Raw genomic sequence first — 26,953 nt, 5'->3', positions numbered from 1 at the left:
ATTATATATATAACTGAAAGATATATTCATATGAATTTTTTCAGCTTAAACGGCATTTACTTGGCAAAAAAGAAAAACAAAATAATTTTAACAAAATAATTGAACCGAATTCAAAAAATAAATAACGAACTCACTATATAACCTAACTTTAAATTTTAACACAAAAAAAATATTTAAAAATAAAGTATATATATAATAATCGTTGTAATCACTAAAAAAAAATAATTAAAAACCTTACTAGCCCAAACAATACAAAAAATTAAATTACCAACAAATCTAAATTAATATCTGTTTTAGTTCGGCATCGACTTCAACGTAATCAGTTGATAGTAATTAAAATATTATTGTAAATAGATAAATAGGTTTAGGTAGATATTAAACTAACTTGTGAGTATATAGTAGAATAATAAATACGTGTAGTTCAGGGGTCAAATGAGGTTTTTGATTATTTTAGTATCTCGTAATACACTAAAGGTTGCTGATCCTGCTATGTACAGCAAGACTTTATGACGTGGAATATTCTAGACAGAATAAAAAGGGCATTCGTACTAAATTCAATTTTCATTTTCAAACGTTTTGAAACTGGCGCCTATTGTCACAACATTTGTAAAAGTGATATAAATTAGTGAAACAAGTATACGAAATATCTCCTTCTTCCATCGGATTACCATGCATATTCTTGTTTAGTATAGTAATGTTTTCTCAGATCTAATCCAATTGGCCAGAAAACAAAATAAGTGATAATTAATTCATTTACTGTATTACGTAGTGCCAAAAATCGCCTAAAATACGGAATGCAGCTAGTACTATAAACTGATCGAGAAGTTACAGGTTTGATAGTAAAATAAAAGCTCTCTATAATAAAGCTCTCTAAATAAAGCCCTCTATGGTGATTTGTTCAATAATTATTAATTAACAGCGAAATATAATATAGTAATTTACAAAAAGTTTCAAATTGAAATACCTCCATTGCATAGTATTTATAATGAATATTAACCTATTAAAGCTTTTATCGGAGAAAAATTTTAAGTCTTAATATTTTTGTGTAAAATGCCATATAAATAAATAAATTTTAATAAAATTCAAAATGCAGAGATCAAGCCACCTGGAATAGCCGTCAGATCGGTGATTCTAAGTATATAAAGAGACCCAACATATAGCAGTATTAGGTTCAAATCTCGACGGAGGTAAAGGATTTTTTAAGTTAATAAAACAAAATAAAGAATATAAAATTAAGTGAATTTTTCTTTTTACATTTTAAATTTGAAACGATATTAAAACCGAAAGTGAATGATTAAACGTTATTAAACGCGGTTATTTAATTTTAATCAGTGTTTTTCTTTATTTTCGGCTATTCCCGTATTGCTGCAATTATTAAAGAGTTATGACAAGTTTGTGTAAAAAAAGATTATGAATAGTGTGGTCACGTAAAGTTATATTGTACATTTTTTACGGAGAAAATAAATGAATGTGCCTGCTTTCTTGGAAAACCTGGCATATGTGAAAATTTCATCCCAACATAGAATAACAAAATTCGAGAATAAGCAGAATCTCTCTCTGAATCTGCTTCTCTTGCTTACAATTAATTTAATTTGATGTCCGGTAAAGAAAAAAAAAAGAAAAATTGTTGTTGCTTGAGGACTGTTATTAATTGATATGGTTCTAGAAACATTGTCTGCCATTGTATTAAAGGTTATTGTAAAGGTTGTTAAGATTTTTTTGTAAAATTTAGTACTATTGAGTTGTGATTAATTTTAGGTTTCATTAGTAAATGCATTTCTTAACAAAGCACTTACCGAACATTGCAGGTAATAGGTACGTTACCTTATGAATCAAGAGTTAAAATGAATATTGCATAGTATATTAACAGGTATAAAATAGTTTCATGGAATTTTAATTTGGACACGTGGGACATAAGACAAAGTAGAAAGCAATAAGTAAACAAAAGCCATAGAAGACAAACCTAAGATGAGTTGCCTCGCAAGGGCAAGATCGAAGAGTGACATAAATAAGCCCAGAACAATACAATTTCAGTTAAAAATTAGGTAAATTATTATGCTTTTAATCAGCCTTGTGTATTTATTGTTTTTGTAATATATATTTTAGGTGAGAAAAATGGATAAAATGTAAGGACTAAATAAATACATATAGTCTATTCACAGTTATTTTGTATATGTCATCTAAATTTGTGATGTCAAAGGGCCGCAAGGTTGCCGCACCAACTCTGAGTTTTAGTTCAGTTTGGCTTTGACCTATAACAGATTGATTAGAATTTAATCAAAATAATATAATTGAACCAAAATGTTATCAAATATCATTTATTTTAACATTATATTACATCTAAAAATTACAGTTAATTATACAGACACAATAGTTTATAGGTTAGACTTATAACCTTTTACTACTATTACATTCAAGAATTTTGCATATGTTTGACAACCGGACAATTTTGACGGGCTCATTCGTTTACGTGTTCGAACTGATCAGGCAGCATTGTGCTTCGTTTTAACTAGAATTAAATGAGAAGGAAAATATTCTCTGATTCTAAAACGAGGCAATACATTAAATATCTTGATGACGTTTATACAAAAAACCTTGAATAGACTATAAATGAAGAAATGAAATTATGCAGGATTTAAAATGAAACTAACTAAATGATTAGGATAGATAGAACACATAAGCATCTCATTTAATTATGAACAGAATCTTAGTGATACTAGACTGTTCTTATATCTCAGAAAATACATTTTAAAAAAATACACGGAAACGCGAGGTAACGCACTTTGTTGCATTTCAACACACTTCCGGATACTTATTTAATGAAATAAACCATAAGCTAGAAGAACTGGGACAACTATATTGAGGCTTAGGAAAATAATATTGAATAATAAATAGTATTTGTAACATATTTCAAAACATTAAGCCGTATATTGTGTTTCTCTCAATAAAGGATAAAACATATTGAACAACCTAGGAAATAAAATCCATTAATCATGTATCGAATAAAGAAACAACAAGTAATATTGCTAAATCTATCAACGATATTATTACAGATTTCAGACTGTAATATCGCTTGTTATAATGAATTACAAGGGCAGAACAAATACGTGTTGTCACTACTTAAATCTGTATTTATACTTAAGCAGTGTATTTAATTGCTTTGAAAATATATGTATTTTAATTATTCATCAGATGATATCTTTTAGCAAGTAAAACTACGAAAGTTAACGCTTCTTATTCAACAAAAATATATTTATACAATGTAAATAAAATAGATTAAACATCGCGTTTACTGAAGGTAAATTCAGAAAGTTGTTCCATGTTGCATTTTACTTATTTTGTAGCTTAAAATAAACTAAAGAACCTACCATCAGTAGCAACTAAAAATATTGTCACAAAACTTACTTCATAATAGGCTAAAAATCCAGATTCTTTTGTATATTTTCCTTCTTTGCCCCCTGCATTTGATGGAGAGTGTACGGTATATTTTGCTGTATTAGACAATGTGAATGATCTTCCGTATGTGGGCATTCCTAGGTAAGAAAATAATAATTACTATTACCATTATAATAATAACAGATCAATTGAAAAGTCCCCGGCCTGACACACAGATGGCGCTACTAGAATTAAATCGATATGATTTTCAGTTAGCCCTAACCCTCAAAAGATGCGTGTATAAATTTGACAGCTGTCGGATCATTAGTTTGTGAAATATGGCATTTTGAGTAAAGCAACTTTTGTTATTGTGAAAAAACTTGATAAAAAGGAATTTCGCGTGTTGATAAAATATTGCTATTTGAAGGGAAAAAATACAGTTGAAGCAAAAACTTGGTTTGATGCCGAGTTTCCGGACACTGCCCCAGGAAAATCAACTATCAAGGATTGGTATGTTAAGTTTAAACGTTGTGAAACGAGCACCGAAGACGGTGAACGCAGTGGACGCCCAAAAGGGATTGTTACCGACGAAAACATTTAAAAAATCCACAAAATGATTTTGAATGACCGTAACTTGAAATTGAATGAAATAGCAGACTAAGAAGATATCAACTGAACATGTACATCATATCATTCACGAATATTTGGGTATGAGAAGGCTCCGTGTAAAGTGGGTGCCGCGCGAGCTCACTTTTGACAATAACAACGACGAGTTGATGATTCGGAAGAGTGCTTGAAGCTGATCAAGCACAATAAACCCGAGTTTTTGCGTCGATATGTGATAATGGATGAAACGTGGCTCCATCATTTCACTCCGAAGTCCTATCGACAGTCAAACAGGAAAACGCAACAGTCAGCTGGCAAGGTTATGGCCTCTGTATTTTGGGATAAGCATGGAATAAAAAAAAATTTTGGGATAAGCATGGATAAAGAAAGTGCTACTTCAACAAGACAATGCACTGTGTCACAAGTCAATAAAAACGATTGCAAAAATTCATGAATTGGGCTTCGAATTGCTTCCTCAGCCACCATATTCACCAGATCTGGTCCCCAGCGACTTTTTCCTGTTCTCAGATCTCAAAAGAATACTCGCTGGGAAGACATTTTCGTCGAATCAAGAGGAACAGAGGCCTATTTGGAAGCAAAGGACAAATCGTACTACAAAAATTGTTTCGAAAAACTGGAGGGTCGCTATAATCAGTGTATTCCTTGAAGGGAATTATGTTGAATAAAAAGAACTAATATTGCCAAAAATGTGTTTTACTGTGTTTAGGCCGAAGACTTTTCAATTAACCTGTTACCATATATATATATACATATCGCTTACCAATGATCATTTTTTCTTTTGGTGCTCCCAGTTTGACCCACAAGTTGGCTGCATGCTCGACATTGAGTTGTTTCTGGTATTGACTGTCAGAGCTGGGCGAGTGCAACGGAGCATTGTGACCGGTCTCTTTCTCCCATTTACCGTGAAAATCGTATGCCATCAAATTAATAAAATCGAGATATGAGGCTACGGCTGGTACGTCATAGCCGCCCTTAATGTTGTCGGGACCTACTGGAACAGCAGCTGAGAGCAACAAACGTGGTTTTTTCACTTCCTGGGCCTCGGCTTCAAAGGCTTCACGGAGTTCTGTAAGAAATAAGGAGTAATGAGTTATTTGGATTTATTTAATTGATTGATCCAACCAAAAGAGTTATTAATTAATAATTTCCAAAAATGCTAACGCGTTTAGAAGTTAATCACAATATTCATCAGTCTCCCAAGACGTGCTAATATTTTTTGGAGAATAATTATGTAAACTATGTAGAAACCAGAGGATAAACCCACTAATAATGATTAATAATGATAAATTCATTAATTAGAAATATATAAATATTTTTATTTTAATGATTTAATTATTACTTTGTTACTAGTCGTTTTCGACTAACCGACACTTTGTCTTAATGGTAACTTAAATCTAGGTATATAAGTAGGAGGACCCATCGGGCCTATCCCAGTTTATACATGTCACCACTGTATTTTTTATTAACTGGACCTCACTACACAACACTACACAAAATCAGATGGTTTGATTCTTTTGAGTCTGTGTCCTGCTCTGGTGCTATCCAACAGTGGCAATACTGCAATATTCTCATGAGAATGGAGTCTTTCCCTATTCCCCCTATGACAGGAGTGATATAGGTCTATAGACTTTTATTTCGTTTGGTGACTTCCTAGGTTTTGGGATCATTATATTTTCCACCATCTTCCAAATAACTGGGACATGTTTTAATCTAAATGCTGTATTGATCAAGTTGGTGAGTTTTATAATTCCCTCTCTTGGTAGATTTTCCAGCAATTCTCTTGTTATTAAATGATAGCCCGGTGATTTCCTGGAATTAATGACAGTTTTGGTTGGCTTGACTAATTCAATCATCGAATTTTTAGCTTCTATGTCCGGCAAATTATGTTCAATATTAGTTTCGTTTGGTTTCAATGTCTTTTCTAGATATTCAGCAAATGCTTCTGCATTTTGGCGGTTATCACGTGCCCATTTCCCACATAGGTCTCTTATAGGTGGACTGTGTAGATATGAGCGCTTTAGATATTTTGTGGCTTTCCAGAGTGAGTAATCAGTTACTTCATCATCTGTTAAATTTCTGAGATAGTCAGCAATTAAATTTTGAACCAGAAAAATTCGTAGCAGGTATTCAACAAGCCGAAGATTGAATTAGTCATGCCGAAAGAGTTAACCAAAGTTATTAAAACTGACATTAACCGCAGGAAATCACCGGGCTACGATTTAATAACAGGAGAATTACTGCAAAAGCTACTAGAAAGGGAATTATAAAGCTCACCAACTTGATCAATTTGGTTTTTGAAAAACTCCTATTGAAAAGAATAAAACCGATCATAGAAAGAAAAAACCTAATATCAACACATCAGTTTGTGTTTATTAACAAGCACTCAACAATTGACAAGGTCCACAGAATAACAGATGTTATTGAAAAAGCCTACGAAAGTCAAAAAGCATGCTCAGCTATATTCTTAGATGTAGCACAACCCTTCGATAAGGTTTGGTATGAAGGCCTTCTTCATAAACTACAGAAAATGCTACCAAAACAACACACCGAACTATTAAAATCATACATTACAACCAGAATGTTTAGAGTCAATCAAGAAGAAGCTTACTCTACAATAAAAAAAGCTAAAGTAGGTGTACCACAAGGAAGTGTACTGGGACCAATGTTTTATCTACTTTGCACTTGTGATATTCCACAAATGGAAAATATATACACAAATAGACAATAGTGAAGAAGCCTCACGAAAATTACAACAGGCAAGTGACAATATAAATAATTGGACACAAGGTTGGAAAATAACAATTAATGAAAGTAAATCTGTAAATGTGCAGTTCATCTATAAACAGATCGGACAAGTACCAATACACTATCAAATAACACTATCACGATGTTCTGCAAAGAGTAACATAAACAAAATACGAATTTTTCAAAACAAAGTCCTGAGAGGTATTATGACCATATATACATACATATATACACATTCTCATACAAATATTGAAATATGGCAACTTTTGGATACTACCAGAACAGGACACAGACTCAAAAGAATCAAACCATCTGATCTTGTCTAGTGAGGTGAATATATTAAAAAACCCAGCAGTGACATGTATAAATATTATTTCACCAGAGACTGAGTTAGGGCCGGTAGGTCCTCCTAGTTATATACCTAGATTTAAGTTAGCTTAAAGACAAATTGTAGGTTAGACGGAAGCGACTAGTAACAATGTGTTAGTTAAATAATAAAAATAATCATCCTCCAGTAGTTATATCTTATAAACTAGAAATGGGAACCGAATTTTATAATATAATATAGTCACAAATAACCATTATTAATTAACCATTTATGTTAGTACCTTATGGAGATATCAGTCAATTAACTTCCAGGTCTGCTTTTATTATTTATTATTATTGGCGCTTCAATAATAATTAAATACAGAGTTTTTTCACATATATTATTTTTGTTGCGAAATTCTACTCGAAATAATATGCAATATTATTTCATATTTAATAAATAATAGATTCTGAATTCCAAGTTATTTTATACCACGGATTAACTACAATCATAAAACACAAATTATAGTTAGTGACAGCAGAATATAGCATTTTGAGAAAATAACGTTATTTAGTCAAAAAATAATAAAAAAAACATTTAAACTAACTGAAATGAAAAGAAAACCCAAGATGGACATACAGAAATGCTTTCCAACAAGTAAATTTAAATAATAAGAATAATTCAAGAATTGTAATTTGTACAATGTATACTTTATATAATATAAAAAAAAACGAAATATAATTTTAATTTTTAATAAAATAATTTTGTATGTCTTATTATATATAAAATTCTCATATTTAAAATGTATATATGTAAATGTATCATTTTTATATTAATGAAACAAGTATTATTACTAATATATCAGTAATTTCTTAGTAATTTCTTTTCGTATCGTTAAAATATAGATACCTAAAATATTCAATGACGTTTTCTATTATAATAACTAATTTTTATAGTCATTAAAAATATTAAGTTTAAATAAAAACGAAACATGAAAAAAAACTAATCTATAGTTAAATATATATTAAGTTACGCAATACCTCATAATTTAATCTAACTGACAGATAATGCTGACAAAAAAACAATTATTGATTTTAAACAATAATTATCATTGTAGCAATTATACGGATAAGTTTTTTAGTTAGGTTCATAATGAATTGATTTTTCAGTTAATAATTCATTATTTAATAGGAGGTTAAATCACCAATATTTAGGTTAAAAATATTAACAGAGAATTCAAAACAAAAACATATGTTATTGCCGATAAAAATTAATTCTATGGCCAATTGTTACGACCTCTGATGCTTCAAACTAATACATTCAGTCAGTTACCTTGAATATTTTTTTGGATCACTGCAAATAACGAAGATGCCATCATAACTTATCTCATCGTATAATTGTTTTCTTTTTTTTTGTTTATATGATGACGAACTAACGTGATCATAATAGCGAAAGAATCGAGAACGATTTTTTTAACCTATAAAAACAAAGAAGATGAAGGTCTTTGTCTGGTCTAGTGTGTGATTAATTATGTGTAGTCATTAATCTTAAAAGAATCCTGCATAATTTAAAAAGCTCTAACTGATATTTTTAAAATATCAGGTAGAGAGTTTTATATTTCGGTTATTTTTAAATCGTTTACCTATTCAAAATACATCAATATTTTGCGGATTGTTTTTGTTGAATGTTTTATATATTCATCGTCACTTCAGTATAGGCCATCGATGGTCACTTCGGATACTGATTACCTTAGTAAAGTCAATTCAATTATTTTTGCATGAAACTGAAGGTTTTATTCAACATACTTAGAATTAATGATTTAAATCAATTATTGCCATTTTGAAAGTAATTCCATTATATCTCCCTCGCAGAAACTTTTGGAACTATTGTCGAAAAACTGAATGAGTCGATTTTCATAAGCCTCGCTTGAGGCGCTTAACGCGCTTAGGCACTTAGTAAAGCAAAACCAACTGTGTTTGATTGGTTGTTGCAGAATTATGGCTTACATAAATTTACATATAAATAAAGTTTTTATTTTTATCGAAGAAAAGCAGTAAAGTGGAACATATTTTTTTTGCTTCTATCCGTGTATATTTAACGAAAATTTTAAAAAAATGAGCCAATGTCTCACAAACAAGTTAAATAAGTTTTTTTTAGTACGAAATGTCAGAATTCTAATGTCATATATCGAATAAGGTTGTACAGCGAGAGATACCACTTTTTAAATGGAAAATTGAAGGATACCTTTTTACTAGACCTAATATTCGTTCAAACTTTTACCAATTTCAACCTCCATACTGATGCTGAAATAGAGTTAACTGATTACTGACATACACTTTGTTACACGTGATGAAATACTAAAAATTACCCACATCTCTTGGTCAGATCAGAAGACAACTTGATTTTATTGAGTCTAAATAATGTCTCGAACACAGATAGATTAACAGGATTCTTGAAGGCAATAAGTTTTTTTAACAAGACTTAATAACTCTCTCTAACTCTCTTTCATACATCTTTACATGTGTCTATTTCATTGTAACCGTCAAATTTACATTTAAATCTAATATGCTATTCCTTTTTTTCCCTACGTATATTTCTTAACCGTCATTTATCTGCTTCGATTTTATGTTTACTACCAGTAATTTATACCCTAGGCGCTACATCGCCTATATAGGAATTTATATTATATTATCTAGTTTGACCTTAAAAAGTCCTTGATATTAATAGATCATACCTTCAAGTATATTTCTTATTCTCGTTACCTATTTCCTAGCATAAGTAAGCTGACTACGCATTTCCAGATTAAATATTCTTGCCTATAACGAATAGCAAACGCGTGTTTTTGTGGAATTAAACTTGTAAAGTCACACAACGCTTGCAAATAAGAAGAATTTTTTAGAAGCTACTTTGCTTATTAATTGTTCTCTGTAAAGTAGTGGTCAATATTTTCTCACATTTGAAAGATATATAGATTATTTCCAGTAATTTTCTGTAGAGACGACAGGCCACATCAAAAGGCAACGTGCGGGTTGACTCACTCCCCGCAACTTATTAAGAAATATAACAAGGGACCGTACATGATGATTCAAAAACAATGAATGACCAGCTAAATATAAAAACATTCTTATAATCTCATACATGACTGATATAAACTTTACAATATATAATTTACCATATCTACAATAAAAGAATTAAATTATTCACTTTGTAAAATCGTGTTTATTAGTGAATTTGATTTATAGCAGATAAAATAATAAGGACTCAGCTGAATGCATCTTTCGGAGACACTAATGATCTATCCAACAATCATCTATATTAATTCAGTTAAAGTCCAGCATGATAATATGAAAATATTACTGAAATAGTTAACTGATATGAAATATGACTAGCAATCAAATATGAAATGAAAAATAAAAATTGATTAAAAAAATTAAATTTGAAAGTTCAAAATACGAATTATGTTATGCATTTTTATAAGGAATTATATTACACTAGCGACCCGCCCCGGCTTCGCACGGGTGCAATGCTGATACTAAATTAAATACACTACAGAAAAAATATGAACGTTGTATATAAAAACATAGCGGCCCGCTCTTTGCACGGGCATAAAATATATATGCCTATGTCACTCAATGAAAACATGATTAAAATCGATCCAGTATTTTTGGTTCATTCATTACTGCCCTTGGCCTGCACGCATTAAATTTGGAGTAAAACAATTCCTCTTCCCCTATACTTACTATGAAGATTTCCTGCTATCTTTGGAATATCTAAATTCATACAATTTTTATTACATTACACATTTTTAAACGCAAATTTTAAATTTGTAATATCTCCGAAAATATTTGTTTAATTTACATGCTGTAAGGAACCATATTGATCTATATTAATTGCACACTGTATTTAAAGTACTTAATTCGATAAGGATTAATGCCGTATTGCTTAAAATAGCTTCGTAAATAAGCCATTTTCTGACGTAAAAAGTAAACAATAAAACTGGTTAATGTGGGTTATCCCTAAAAGATAAACATATACCATCGCGGACTTTTTTGTAGACCTTTTTATGGTGTACAATACTGTAGTACATTAATTTGATCTAACTCGTAGAGTTAGGCAGCGTTTTTGCTAATTGCTAAATAAGCCTAAAAAAATAGGTTAATTTACGACATCACGTTAGAAACCTCTAAAATTAGCAATGTTGCCTTAGTATATTATGCATGTATTATACATATAAACCTTCCTCTTGAATCACTCTATCTATTGAAAAAAACCGCATCAAAATCCGTTGCGTAGTTTTAAAGATTTAAGCGCACATAGGAATATAGGGAGAGAAAAGGCGACTTTGTTTTATACTATGTAGTGATTATATAAAACGTGAATTGAATGTGATATAGTTTGTTAGAGTATATATTTATAGTATAACAGCGATTATTTATCTTAATAAATCCTCCAAATCCAATTCAGTAACATCACTAATACTGGCTGAATTGTTTAAACTTTCAGAAATGAGAGTGATGGAATCAATTATGGCAATTTCACCCATACAACACAATTTAGGAAATCCACCGCTGCATGTCAACGCCTGAAAATACGGACAGACGATTGATTTTTATCCAATTACTGATCTCTTTGCATTATTATTTTGACTATTATTATTTTCAGTCATAATACAACAATTGACCACTATTTCAGCTTATCTTATCTCTCCTGCTAATCTCATTATTAGGTGATTTCTAGAATTTTTAAGAAAACTAATATTTCTTACACGAAAGTAACAAGAAAGAAAATTTGTTGGACACTAGTTTTCATCTCATTTATGACTGAACTTTATAGAAAATTCTAATTATTTTACTTTCAAAAGCATTGTTTTTAGTAATATGATAAATAAATGATAATAAATTTGCACAACACAAATATTTTCTAAAATAATTTATTCCAGTGGCTAACATCAAATATCGTAATTTTTATTTGATAAATATGCAAAATGATGTTTATTTAGCAAGTCCCATGCATTTTAACCATCCAAATATCCGATTAATTTAAAGGGATGCAGTAAAAGGGGGCTTATATAAGTTTTACAGTGATAACAAAATAAAACTGATCAACATTATCAAAGAACTAGGAAAAAATATATATACCCAGAAGCATGAGATATAAATCTATCGGTTAAAGTATCTAAAAATAAATATTCCATAAAAGATAAAGAAAAATCTCCTTCCCATCAACTTATTATAACTACAAAACTGATTTAAAACTTACTATGTACGTTTCATAAAAAAAAACGAAAGCTATTATGGGATAAAGTAATATTTTATGCAATACTAGATTAAAACATATGTATTATTTTTCTTTGTTTTAATTTACCAATAACACAATTAGATTTTATGACTCGCAATTCGATATTTCGCTTAGTAACTTTAAAAAAATAATAAATAATAATTAGCAACAGAGCAAATTTCGAAAATTATCAGTATGGAACTGAACGTCGATGAAAACGAATGACCCAGATTTGCACGTGAACAAATATGCAGCTTTCCAAGGCCGATAGATTGGCTGGCTTCAACTGTCTGAATCGAACACTTGTTACAGAAACAACTTTACAAGAAACGTTCTCAGTTATTTTACGTTGTTTTTTTTTGTTTTGCTTCTTTTTGTCATAAAATATTCTGCATTATAATTTACAATTGCAACGGAGCGTGAAAGGAATTGTTGAACTGAAACAAAGTATTATCCAACCATGTGAAGAGAATATGTGCTAACCAGAAAGTTTATTTATCAGATATGATACAAACATTTTCTATTTTCGTATAGTATCACTATAGTGATTTGAAATAAAACCTTTAGAAAAATAAATAGGTATACATTTTTTATTCTAGTTATATTAATGCTATTTAGATTGTTACCGCGTAACTAATGTCAATTGCTGGAGTCATACACTTTCGGAAAATTAAGATTCGCACGAAATGGCGTTCCCGACATTTAAAACTATTTCTGCTGGAGTTCCACAAGGTAGCGTCTTAGGACATCTCCTCTATCTGCTTTACACTGCCGATACAACAAAAGAGACACTATTTGGAACATTTGCTGACCACACAATTATTATGGTAAACGACGTATCATTACCTAGGGCGGTAGAAAAAGTACAAATGGCAGTCAAGAAAAACTACAAATGGACGAAAGATTGGAAAAGTCAACTTAATAGCTCCAAATCTGTTCATGTTAATTTTGCATTGTAGCAAAATAATAAAAACCTAATTATATCTCTCAATGGATGCCCGATTCCTCAAGCAGAATCCGCTAAATACCACGGCCTCCATCTTGACGGTAGATTAAATTGTTATATTAATAATTATATTGTTGGTAAATAACATCATGTTAGACAAAAAGAACATTACAACCAAAATAAAACAACTATATGGTTAGTCGGAAGATATTCTCAACTTAATCTAAAATCAATGCGATTGATTTATGAGATAATCATAAAGCTATTGTGGATTGGCTAGGACCTATGGTGTACAAATATAGGGTTGCACTAAAAATTCAAATCAACTAGTCATTCAACGCTGTTAAAATAAAATTTGTCGATTAATTACCAATGCCTATCGCTACGCCTATCACCAACGAAGAACTGCACGATGACCTGGAAATCAAATGGATTTACGAAGTTATCTACGATTTCTTCTTAAAACGTGGAAGAAGATTACTAAATCATACTAAAGTGGAAGTAATACAACTACTGGACAACGCGCAGGATATCAGAAGATTCAAGCGAACCAAATCATACGAACTTACATAAAGTGTATTAGTGTGTCTTGCTTGTGTAATTCACAATCCAAATCCAAGTACAAATGGAACCTATAAATTAATTTATAACTAAGGTTATATCAGGCATATCTAATAAAAATTTTATCAAAAAAATGTATATATATTAATGCTATTTGATAAATAGCTTAATTTAAAGGGATTTTCTTTTGGTGGATCTGGAATACAGACAGGGTAAGATTTCTTATCTAAACCTTTTTTATATTTGTATGTAATGCCGATCAAACACCGTTAGACAGTCAAAATATATTCTTTCGGTCTCTATCTGGTAAAGTTTTTTAAACTGATCTGTTTTTTTTATTTCTTAAAATATATTGGTTCAATATTTCTGATCACATAAATTTGATCATGCACCGACTTTACATTAGCATTTCATGACATTCAAAGGCTCTTTTTTGAACAGAGGAAAACTAAAAATTCCCATAAGAGGTGTTTTGTTTACTATTATTTGACATCTTAAATTAGTCCTAAATGTATATAAATGAAATAAATTACACTAAATAGTGCAAATATCTCACAATTTATTCAAGGAAGGTCCGAGACACACATCTCGGAGCATGTAGAATTAAGCTTTAAGCATCCCATTTCTTGAATTTCAAGTTTACATATATCAAACCATAATGGATTGACAAAATAAACGTTTGAAAAAGTCGTATTTAATTTTTGACTGTAAAAATTCCTCTTTTACATACGCACCATCTCGGAAAAGAAAACCCTTCAGCAACTCGTGTAATGATATATCTAGTAGTTTGTTGCATATTGAATGCCATACCTCATTTAAAGTAAATTTTGCATAAATTCATCCACTACTATGCTGAAAGTAGTCTCTGCTAGAGGCCTCTACTTGTTGAATCTCCAAATGTATTTAACAAATTATTTCCTAATAGCATGCAGCTAATGATCATAATATCATTAGATACATCATAAGATTCTTGGAGAACTCTAATCATTACTAGGCAGTATTAGTCATCAGTGTATACAATCGAAAGCAAAACGAACGTTAATAAAACCTACAATCGCGCGCTTTCCAAATATAATCGAGGGAGTGTCTTTGCGCGCTCTTTGAGGCATAATTTGTATAATTTTCGTAAAGTTTTCCGACAATTGATAGAAAAATTATTCTTTACTCATATTATCAATATAGGAATAATTATAGCCTTTTCTCATGCTGACTCACAGGCGTTGATAATGTTACAGACCTTTATTCTAATTTATCGGAATTTGGACAGGCGCTTCAAAGTTTAGGGTTTAATATTGCAAATGTCGAGCTCAAATTACGTACAGTATCGCTAATAGTGGGCTATTGAAGTTTCAGTATACTGAAGCTTAGGAAGCTTATTACAGTTAACTATTTTATAATCTTTATACTATTGCATTTGCATTTATAAGCAGCAGTTTAGAACAGCTTCACAATAAAACTGAAAGAATAGACATATCTATAAACTTCGGCTGTCTTTTTTGCTAGTACTTTAATCAAGTCTGTATAGTAAAATTCCTCGTTCAAGTACTGTTGATAAATATATATATATATATACATATATATATATATATATATATATATATATATATATATATATTATACTTTAACATATGCATAATTAAATTATTGTATAAATAATTTTATTGGACATATTTGAATAACAAATCAAAATAGATAATATTATTTTATTTTATCTCAACGTGGTGAAAAATATTAATTTACTCAACACGATTTATAATCCATTAGTAGATGCAATGATTTATCTAGTTGAAACCCGAAGAAATTAAACATTTCAAGAGCATTCGGGTCAAAGAAAGTAGTAGCAAAAGGAAAATCGGATTCCTATTCAGTATTAAATACGCATGTTCATTGTTTACGGAAACATTTATTAGGTCTATTTGAACCTTGAGCAACTCGAATGTCTGATAGTCGTACTTTATATTTTCCTTTCGTATATTTCAAGAACATCTATATAAATAACAATTATTAGAAATATAATCATTAAGATAGATTAAATATGTTAAATTTATGTTAAATTTACTCTTTATTACTTACAGTTAAGAATGAAATAGAGCTTTGTCTATTAAAAAAAAACTTTAAGTAAGGATTGTAAGATAATTATCAGGTACTTGCAGCTGATTATGTAACGTACAGTTTTCCACTAAATCAGCCATTGCACGCCATAGATTATGTATTATCTATTCTCATTCTACTATTTATGTCAAAGTCTCTTAGATAAAAATATACAGAATGCTGTCTGATGCGTCGGAACATGTAACCGAATCAGTCTGTAAAATTCGCCAATTCATCATTTAAATTCGTTAAATCATTAGTGATAATAATTAAGTATTACAAACCGGTAGGTGCTGTAGTATAAAATTCTTAATTAATACGACGACATTGAGACGTTCTGGTGTCATCAATGTTGATGACGTGATGGACGGACTATATGCCATATCACATAATATTTTCGATATACTGATACTTTATTATTGTATACAAGAATTTGTTTCTGATAAATCGATATTTTTGTTAGCTGATATTTTTTTGGGAAAATATAGATTTTTTAATAATATGAAAATTTCCGTAGTTTTTAAAATAGACTATTGCATTTTCATTTTGAGGTATGTCCCCCCAATCAACTATAAAATAACTTAGAAGCACCAGTCGCACAAATTAGGACTGTGTTAAAGAATATACTTCTGTTAAGTGTCGATATTTTTTAAAATATACATATATCGTTATATTTCTCCACGGTCGACATAATGTGTCAATTTGCAGTTTAAACATTTTCTAATTCTGAGATCAGAAGATATGAATTTACCAATTAACGAATCTTCAGTTAATCTGAACGAAACATAATTGATTGTAAATAATACGTTTGCCACAATCATTGATTATTAATGCTTAGTTTTGTGCTCAAAATCGATAAAAATTTAGGAAGAAATACTTATATTGAAATCTTTCTTCTATGACCACTATTCACATGCGTGAAACTAAGGATTTTTATAAAAATCCTCGAATATATAAGAGAATATGAGCATACTTCCCTTTTAAATAATATCAAGTGGGTTTTTCGGGAAGCAAACACCGAAATGTCCAATAAAGGCTTCAATACTGGCCATAACAAAGCCATTACAACAATAACTTTTCGTTTTTTTGTCAAAAAATTTACTCACTAAGAATAATTTGCTATGTTTGATTTCTATTTGTATCCTAAACTAAAAAAAAATCTCCAAAATATTATTTTAAATTGTTGAAAACTGTATTTTTATTTAATGTTAGGTAATTAGAAATCAATTTATAAATTCATAAAAAATGTCAAATATCTAATCCATAATAATGGAATATACAATATTGTATAAGTACAAGGGACTAAATAGATAGAAAATTATATCAGTTGAAACAGGAAATATTTTAAAAAACTTTGATATTTTATGTACAATTCTACAAACTGTATTAAATTATTGTTGTATAATTTATTATTATTATTTATTACCAATTTTGAAATTAATAAATTTCTATAATTAATATATTTCTATTAAAAGGTTACATTTACTAATAATAAGCGATACTTGCTGTTGGTAACAACGATATAGAAACAGTAAGAAAATTACAACAAACCACCTACAATTTAAAAAACTGGATTCAAAAACGGGGAATAAAATTTAACCAAAGCAAATTAGTACACATTAAGTTTACATACGATCAAATTGCAGATACAACAATAACAATATGTAATTTATGTAACAATACTATGTAATTTCTAAAACCGACGTGGGTTCAATGAAAATCAGTTTTGGGTATGAAAAATAATATAAGTAAAATTCAAATTTTTCAGGACTACCTTCTTAAAGGAATCGCAGATACACCCAAATACTATAGGACTAGTTACACTGAAACCTTCAGATATCAGCTTTTCTCTCCTTTTAAATACCGAGGGTTCATCTGAACTGGACCTACTGTTTAACGTGGGCTCCGAACCACCGCCCTCGTCATTAAGTATATCGAGGTTTATTTATTTAATGACGATATTTATAGGCGAGTGAATTTAGAAGTCATCCCAGAAGACATCCGGACTAACTCAGCCTGAATACTGACGTAACTGGGATCCTTTTCGTTGTCGGATTTTTCGCTCTAGCCTAAGACATTCACAAATATTAGCAAACATAAATTTACAACCATGTCGCAGCAGGATTCAAACCCGCCACTATCGCAAAAGTAGGTGGACCGTCCTGTCACCTTTATAGTTTCGCCAACTAAGCCGGCAGTATATTAACTTTTATTCAGCAAATCAAGTAAATTGGAAAGATACTTGAGGGGAGGCTCCATCTCGTATTAGTAGCTAAGGATAGACACTCTTGGATAACACTCGAGCAGGAAGCATACTCAAAATGACAAAACAATTAGGTCTTATGAGCAGACGCAGTTAAGTGTATTTAACATAAAAACAGCGGTATTTTTAATACATGAATATTACTACTATAGAGACTAAATAGGTTTTGAGTTAGCATAAAAATAAAATGTAGGTTAGTCAGCAATGACTAGTAAAAATGTATTAATAAATCAAAATGACATGTATAAAAAAATCTTACCTTTCAATAACAAAACGTAGTTCTTCTTGTCATCACTTCCTTTTGGGTATTCCCAATCCATATCCAAACCGTCGAATCCTCTGTCTCTCAAGAAGGGAATAGCGCTGAAGATGAACGTTTGTCTGGTGTATCTTGTGGCGGACATATCTTTGAATTTTTGGGTACCAAAAGACCAGCCACCTGAGTAATATTTAATATTTTATCTCGTACTATACAATCTATATGTTTCAGAGTATCTCACCGATAGCCAGAAGTGTCTTGAGACTAGGATTGGCCTTCTTGAGTTTCTGTATCCTCTCGTATAATCCAACTTTGCCATCTTTAGTTTCATCGTTGCTCTCGAATGAAGACAGTTTACCTTTCTTTAACCAACCGAAAGCGAAGATAATGTGGGTACAGAGATCAGGTAATATATCTTCTGGAGTAAATTTACCAATTTTGATTCTGAAAAATAATAATAGCTTAACTTAGTAACACAATTATTGAATTAATAGTAAAATATCACAGCTAAAAGTATCTCAGCTGAACTCAATGTTGACAGATATACATAGAAAAAATCTAAGTCAAATAGACAATTATTTTTTACATAAAATTTTTCTTTCTAATATTATAAGTTTTTAATTTCTATCAATAGTTTTACATTTAATATTGCTATGTATTTTGGGTCATGTAGCGAAACTGCCATTGTTTCTAACTAATTCTAAAACAATCCCTTAAAAACTATAAAATAGATATAGGTAACATTTCATACAATATTATCTAATTAAACCATCCAACTTAACACTTTAATTAAATTATTTAACATCCAATAATAAAGTTAATGTTAATATTTTCTTCACTAGTATTTTATTCTGTATATTAAGTTAACTGTTATGCATTCATCCGAAGTTTTGGGAATAAAAAGCAAAACAATGACAAGAACGTTTCTAAAAATTACTTTCATTCCAAGTAAGAAGCTTGGGCTTGGTTTTTTCTCAATTTCTTCAAATTTGTTATTATTTTTGTGTGAATGAATTAATTTTAACGAATTTACAATATATTGCGTAACATATGTTTTAATATAATTTAATATATATAGTCATTAGTTTATATGACAAGTTCCAATTTGCTCTTGCAAATAGTTAGTTTTAAGTAGGCCTCTTTTTTGTTAAAATGGATAAACTTGAATATCGTGCCTTAATAAAATTCATCGATTAATCTCTAGCAAAATCATTTTTAGATGACCGAAAGTGGCTAGCTGATTTTAAGCATGGTCACATATTCATCGTAATGATTCACGTGACGATTAAGAAGACGATTAAATCTGCAACTACACCAGAAACCATCATGTTGAAACTTTAGCGAGTGAAAATGAGTGAATTTACTGAAAGCTGTGGGAGTGTCCGAAGATTGGTATTTTATAATTGTCGAACAAAAGCAATGTTTGGATGATTTTAATAGGGATATGGCAGATTTAGTGCAGCCATTTGTTACAATAGATAATACATGGACCCACTACTACATGTCAGTAAGGAAACAATAGTCGAAGCAGCGAGGTTCAATACCCAAAAAGGATAAATCGATTGCATCTATCGTCGTAGCTAGCTGATGATGCGCAAAAGCATTTTATTAATTAAATATCTTTAAAATTCTTGGCCAGCTGGATAAAAAAATTTACTAGAAGAGGTGTTATGGTGGAGAGTAAATTACGGCTATTGGATGACGATTACGACCATCCCTAATTTCCTGATTTGGCATTGCCTGATTTCTATATTTCTCGGGAAAGCTCCGAATGCAGAAGTTGAGAAGTTCCTAAATGAAGAATTTGACAACTTTTTATACTCTTTGTTCTAGGAAGTACTACAGCTGTTGCCAAAATATTAGACTAAATATTGAAGACAAGGGAGATTAGAAACGTATGTGCCTAAGTATCGACATATATTGGTTATCATTATGATTCTGCTAATAAGCTTAATTTACAGAAAAAAGGCGAGGAATTGTAAGCTTAAAATGGCAAAACGGTCACGGAAAATTACTCTCAAAAAATTGAAAAACATTATTAAAATTAGAAAAAGCAAGGTTTACATATAAGCAACAATAAAGCACGCATTTCATTACCTTAATAAATTACCTTCGAATTACAATAACAATTAAAAGAACAGTTAAATATGATTTACAGCATTTTAGAACTAATTGTCCTCTTTTATGGCTTGTTAATATTTGGATAATGTAGTATGAACTTTGAATTTATATGTGTTTATGTACCTATTTTTATTAATAACTTAATAAAAAAAATATAAATGATTAATACATAAATAAAACTTAAATTTTTTAGTCTCCATTTCAGTAGGTATTATTAATCTACCTTAAATAATTCGAAAGTAGTGATAGATAACTAAATGACTTGATTAGAATTACCATTCGAAAGTAAAGATGTGCAAATTCAATTATGATACCATTAACCACATTATACCAGTCATCAAATACCAATCTATCTTGCTGGACTGATAAAAAATTAAATTAATGGGTATATCATAAACTGCGTAGTTACCTGTATTGAGACCAGTTGGTGTAATAACACACCACCTTATATCCATCCTTGTCTTTCGTTTTGCTGGAGGCGCTCACAGCGTTGTCGGATGTTCTTTTATGTCCTGGACGTGCTCGGCGAGGTTTATTTACGCTTGGCGCTACATCCTGGTCCTTTGAGCTCGAAATACTGTGTGAAACTGATTTGAGAGGACGCCTAAATCGCCTTCTGGTAACTATATAAATCGATACAGTTTAAACGTTATCGTAATTTTGTAGAATATACGATACTCACCTCGCTCTCTCTCGGAATTGACAATTTGAACTAAAAGGAACACCACCAAACATATAAAAAGGATAGTTCTAAGTTTACATCTAGGCCGTGGTATCTGTAACAAAAAGAAAACATGAAATACATAGTATTCATGTAGCCAGTTTCTATAAAAAAATAATTACAAAATTAAAAAATTAATTAAATATACATAGTTACACTTTTTTTTCTACTTTATAGTGATTTTAAAAAATTAATTAATTGAGTCCTTTCAATGAATCCTACTTACAACAACAATTTACAATTTTTTCCAATAGATGGGTAAATTTATTCACAGTAACATTTATTGAGAAAAATTGGTACAATATGTATGTTATTAATAAAAAAGTAATAAAATTTTTCGCAACATTCTTGTAAGTTTGCGATACTGTTCCGAATGGAGAAAAATTTCTCATTTCTTCAATAACCAAGTCATTCTCAATTCATCTTAATAAGAGGTACTCAGAAGGAGCTATGTAGATTATACTCTATCCTTCAAAACTCGTAGTTAATTCAAGACAATGACTTTATGTCTATTATTTCCTTATGATAGTCTTTTCTTTTAAGAATGCGTCGTTAAATTTGTTATAAACATTTTGAGTGTACCATAATTAGTGTCTGTATTCACTATATAACTCAATAATATACATTTATGCAAATACATTCCAAAACTATTGATTTTTACAGTTAGGTGATGTTGTTTAGCAGATGCCTACATTGATACTTCACATTTCCATCCATAGATATCCCAGATTAAAATACATGTAAACATCAAAAACTACTAATGAAATGTGATAGTTATTGTAGCTAGTTCTCCTAGTAATTTTGAATTAGTTTTAATATGGTTTACAAATAATACAACCACAAAAATTAATTTATGGAAATATTTGTGTCAAATAAATTTCTCATGTATTATAATTTTGCTATAAAGAGAACCACTTAATGAAATAATTTTCTAAATGTCATGTATATATTAAATATTAAAATAAATACTTACTGCCCACTAGGCAGATTGTTGAACCACTAAGCATAATAACATAAAAATTAGTTTTGCTAAAAAATAAGTATCATTCATAAAAAAATTAATCATCAATTTTTTCTCCTCCATTCATAATCAAGCCAATACGAGATCGTAATCCGGTGTACTCGATATTCATTCATTCGTCAAAACGATATTTAAACCACAATTACAAACTAATGGTAAACCACATATAATTATAGAAACAATGAAATACTCAACATATTTACCGCAATAATGTTTTATTTAGGTTTCGTTATTGTTATGTCATCACTTAATAATAACATAACATTTGGAGTATTACAAGCATAATTATCATAATAAATTTTACTAATTATATTACGAATGTTATATTATCACAATATCTACCTACCAGCTGCTTGTTAGTGCCGTTGAAGAATTTTGATAGATAATGTATTCGAAAACATGATAAATATGTTTTAATAATAGCGTGTTATTAACTAAATAATGCTGTATATATGTATTTTTGAAAATGATAGACCTACTAGATTATATTTCAACATATTTATATAAAACATTTTTATTTCTTCTTCCACCGTAATTATGTTCATTTTAGTTGGTTAAATTGTTTCATATAAAAAGGGAACTTACCCTCATAGGTTTGTTAGAATGTTTGTCATAAATCCTTATTTTTGCTTCAAAATTATTGTATGAATTCAATATTATACATTATAAATGTTAATGCAATATTTTCTCGGTACAATTTCTGCTGTTTTTGTAAAATTTTCCGTGGGTTTTTATTTATTCTTTTAAAACAATAACAAAATGATAAAATTTCAGTCGCAGAGTCGGCTGAGAGAAAATCGTTTAACTTGTTCTTATATTTCATTTGAAAAATTAGAGTATGTAAAAATAAATGAGCGGAAATTTTTATTCTCAAGAAGTGTGGTGGTTGCACCGACTTAATACTCAACAATAAGCTTCTAAAAGCTTAATAAAGGAGAATGAGAGTTAGAATTTGAATATACCTGGCTATATACTACTTCGAATACTACCACATTTATTTTAATTTTCAAAGAAATTCAAATAAATCTATCTTCCCAGGTATTACAACAATTAAATTATTTAATTTTTTTTATTTTGCAAGCCTATAGGTTCAGCTAAGGAACGATTTCAAATAAAATACACCCAGAAAAAACAATTGTATATTGTATACACATTTTATAATTTGAATTGGTTTCATCAATATATTATTGTCATTAAATTAAAAATATCTAATGGACATTTTTACATGCTTCCAAGAACGATTAGAAAAATGTTTCTACGCCCAATATTCAAAGTGAACCGTTCAAGGATATAGAATGGTATTCATTTGTGCGTACCGATTCTGTTACGTTTACCAGTATCGTTATTATGGTTGTTGGTCTGTGGTCTCTAGGCCAACTCGCTAATTTTTTTTGCTCAGATATATAACCATGCTATCATAAAGAACTGACCAGTGAGTGAAAGTCCAATGTATATAAATGGTTGGTCAACTGTACACTGAGCCATTCCTATTAAATAATTTCGCTTGGTAGCGAGCCAGGTCCGAGATATTGCGTAATTTCTAAACGGTTAGGATATGTTTTCATGACAGTTTAACTCGCACTTTCAGGTGTTTTTTTTTAAACTAGAAACCAACTATTTATGTAAGCCTCCAAAAATATCGATTTATTATGATCAATTCCTTTAGATTCGTTGACAATTAACTACGTAAACTGTAAATATATTGTATTTATGCTAAGGTTTGGGTATTGTGAATTTCGTGGCATTATATTTGGAACCTCTTTGAACATTGCTTTTCGGCTTATCAAGTGTTACTAGCTACTAGATTCCCAATACGACTAAAATGCTGCTAGAAAGATGCAACAAATCAACAGCCAATAATAAAAATCATCAAATATGTAGTGATATGTATTCACGCTTTTAAAGATTATTTAAGAACCCAGCATATATTCTATATATCCGAAATTGTTAAAGGGTGAAAAACTAATATAGAACTAAAACTGCAGCCTATGTTTAAACATTGATACTTAAAAGCTAGTGATTATATATTCTAATATGTAATTTCCTGTAAAAGCAAAACAGTTTCAATTTTAATTCATGCAAAATAATTGATACCGTGTTCACTAACAATTAAAGAAAAATATATTTGAACGCAATTTTAAAAAAAATTATAGGAATGCAAGGATTCCGACTTTGGTACTCAGTTATGATTCTGAACCACAGGATGTTTAACAAAGCAAGTGGAGAGGTCAAGGATGGATCTGATTCGAATTAGGGTTCAGAAAATATCAAGAAAGTCTTAACGTTATTTTTTTTTTGGAGCAGCTGTAAAAACACAGTAAAAGCTTAAAGTTTATACGTTATGGTGTCAAATATTATTATTCACATATTTTCAAAACGATTTATAACAACAATTAAAGTACAAATTGTAACAAAAACGATGATTTTCGTGTAAAAACACACTGGATATTAATAAATTAGGAAGTCATTGGATTTGAAAGTCATTGGAAATAATATTTTGATTCAAACAAATATAAAATAACTATATTATGTCTTCGAAACAACAATATAGTAAAACATAATTAATTTCTTAACGTGTTGGTTACTTATGTGCGACACTGATTTTAATGTTTTATTATAAACGACAATCTTGATACAGTTGTTAACCTTCGCTCAGACATTGGGTGGGCCATTGTAGTTGCTTATCGATTTTTTTTTATTACTTCTTGGTCTTTGTCAGGCGCTTTACGCTCAAGAACGGTTGTGAATAAAAAGTTTTGACTTTTTAAATGGGGGGAAAGGACGGAGGTTGTGATGGAAAAAACGCTTAAACGATTTCTTTGGGGCCGGGTGCGAACAATAAGCGGCCACAAATGTTTCTAGGTTTGGTTCGGAATATTTACATTTAAATCGTCAAAGACTTTCAGTCATTTAGCAGAATGCAGTTAGCATTTTAATTTCGAATTTAAACGCTGCTAGTTTACAGGAAGTATATATATATATATATATATATATATATATATATATATATATATATATATATATATATATATATATATATATATATATATATATATATATTGATGCACAACAACTTCTTAAAAGCACGTAGAACACCAGAGAGAATGTCAGGAAAAGGTCATTATCGGAAAAAGTATTTCTCATAGGTAAAATATAGAATAGAGAGCTACAAGAAAAATGAAAGACTTGGTTGGCGCAATGGTAAAGGCGACAGGACGGTCTTCCTACTGTTACGATATTCCGAATAGTAGTTCGAAATCTGCTGGGGCATGGGCGTAAATGTATATTTATAATTGTTTAACATTTGTGATTGTTCTTAAGCAAGAGTGCAAAATCCGTTTAGGAAAATGATCCCAGTCACGTTAGTAACAAGGCTGGGTAAGACCGGATGTCTTCTGGGATGATGATGAAGTTGGTCACTCGCCAATATGTAGGCTTAACGCCGAGGACTGTGGTTCCGAGCCACGTTAAACTGTAGGTCCAGTTCAGATAAACCTTCGTTTGTAAAGGGAGACAATATATAAAAGAATTCTAAGCAATTTAAAGATGACTCTAAAATCGAAAAAAGGATAATAAGATAGGTACAATAGTGATATTTAAAATGTATTGATAATTTCTATAAAATCAAAGGAAATTACAAATACAGAAATAAGCATAGAATAGCCAAAACACACAAACACAAGTATTTTGCTTTTATTACATTTAAAATTACATGATAAATCGTATTCATTTATTAATTGCTATGTCCTTACCCCAATGCCCTATCATATCTAGAAATATGTACAAAAATGGATGCAAAAAAAATGTTTACCGACTGTGAAGATGAAATATTAAAGCATCCTCAGTCACTAATATTTTGTCTGAAATTATGAACACACTATTATTCCTTCAGCGTACTTCATAAATCATATCGTCAATAATGACCTCATGGTTGAATCAAAATAAAGTTCTTTAGAGCATTGTCAACGCTGCATGGTGTATTAGCGCATGCATTATTATGCAGCTATTTGCGAAAAAAAAACCTCCATTGAGGTCGGATGAACTTTAAAATATCGAAGAGCTGCAACTATTCAACAAGAGTAGACTTATCCAGATGTTGAAGAGACAAAATTCGAACAGACGACCTATGCGCAAATTACTGCCGAGTTTCATAAAACGCTAGGTTAGTAAAATAATAATGGAAAGTAGTAAGTTCATGAAGATTTTGAGCAGACATTAGGTAAAATTGGAAAATTATTAGGAGTTAGCTACCCAAAAGGAGTGAAACAGTTAAAAATAAGATTAATAAATAATAAATAAAAAGAAGTATACAATATAGCAGGCTCTACATGTAAAATATGGAGAGTTCCTCTTTTCAATCATCTACGCTGTGGGGCACATGGAGGAGTTATTTTGCAACATGACATCAATTGATTACATGTTACAAATCTACTAAAAACTTACTTCAACATACTCAAACAGGAAAATATATTCTCCTAATTATGTTGACTAATAAATATACAATTATTATTTGTTTCTCAAGGTTTAGAAATTCAGCAGAATATACGAACAATTCCTTGTAGTATACTACAAATAATTGTATTAAATAAAACAATTATTTTAGCGGTTATAAATTAGATAACATTAAGTTACCTTTAAT

General features: G+C 30.1%; 1 protein-coding gene across 1 annotated transcript in view; it reads right to left on the bottom strand.

Moving 5' to 3' along the window:
- The window catches only part of Cht7 (Chitinase 7), an 89,984-nt gene that overhangs the window by 6,097 nt on the left and 56,934 nt on the right, over positions 1–26,953 (bottom strand). The window contains exons 2-7 of the mRNA XM_076403640.1: positions 21,255–21,348; positions 20,982–21,195; positions 18,693–18,895; positions 18,452–18,631; positions 4,763–5,068; positions 3,406–3,533 (exon numbers count right to left, since the gene is read on the bottom strand). Of these exons, the coding sequence (XP_076259755.1) occupies positions 3,406–3,533; positions 4,763–5,068; positions 18,452–18,631; positions 18,693–18,895; positions 20,982–21,195; positions 21,255–21,348 (1,125 nt within the window). The remainder of the gene's footprint in view (positions 1–3,405; positions 3,534–4,762; positions 5,069–18,451; positions 18,632–18,692; positions 18,896–20,981; positions 21,196–21,254; positions 21,349–26,953) is intronic.

This window comes from Rhynchophorus ferrugineus, unplaced genomic scaffold, assembly GCF_030347505.1.
Source record: "Rhynchophorus ferrugineus isolate W39M unplaced genomic scaffold, kcgeb_rfMv2 rfM1, whole genome shotgun sequence".
NCBI lineage: Eukaryota > Metazoa > Arthropoda > Insecta > Coleoptera > Curculionidae > Rhynchophorus > Rhynchophorus ferrugineus.
Note: the sequence above shows the minus strand (reverse complement) of the source record. Positions and strands in the feature narration are given on the sequence as shown.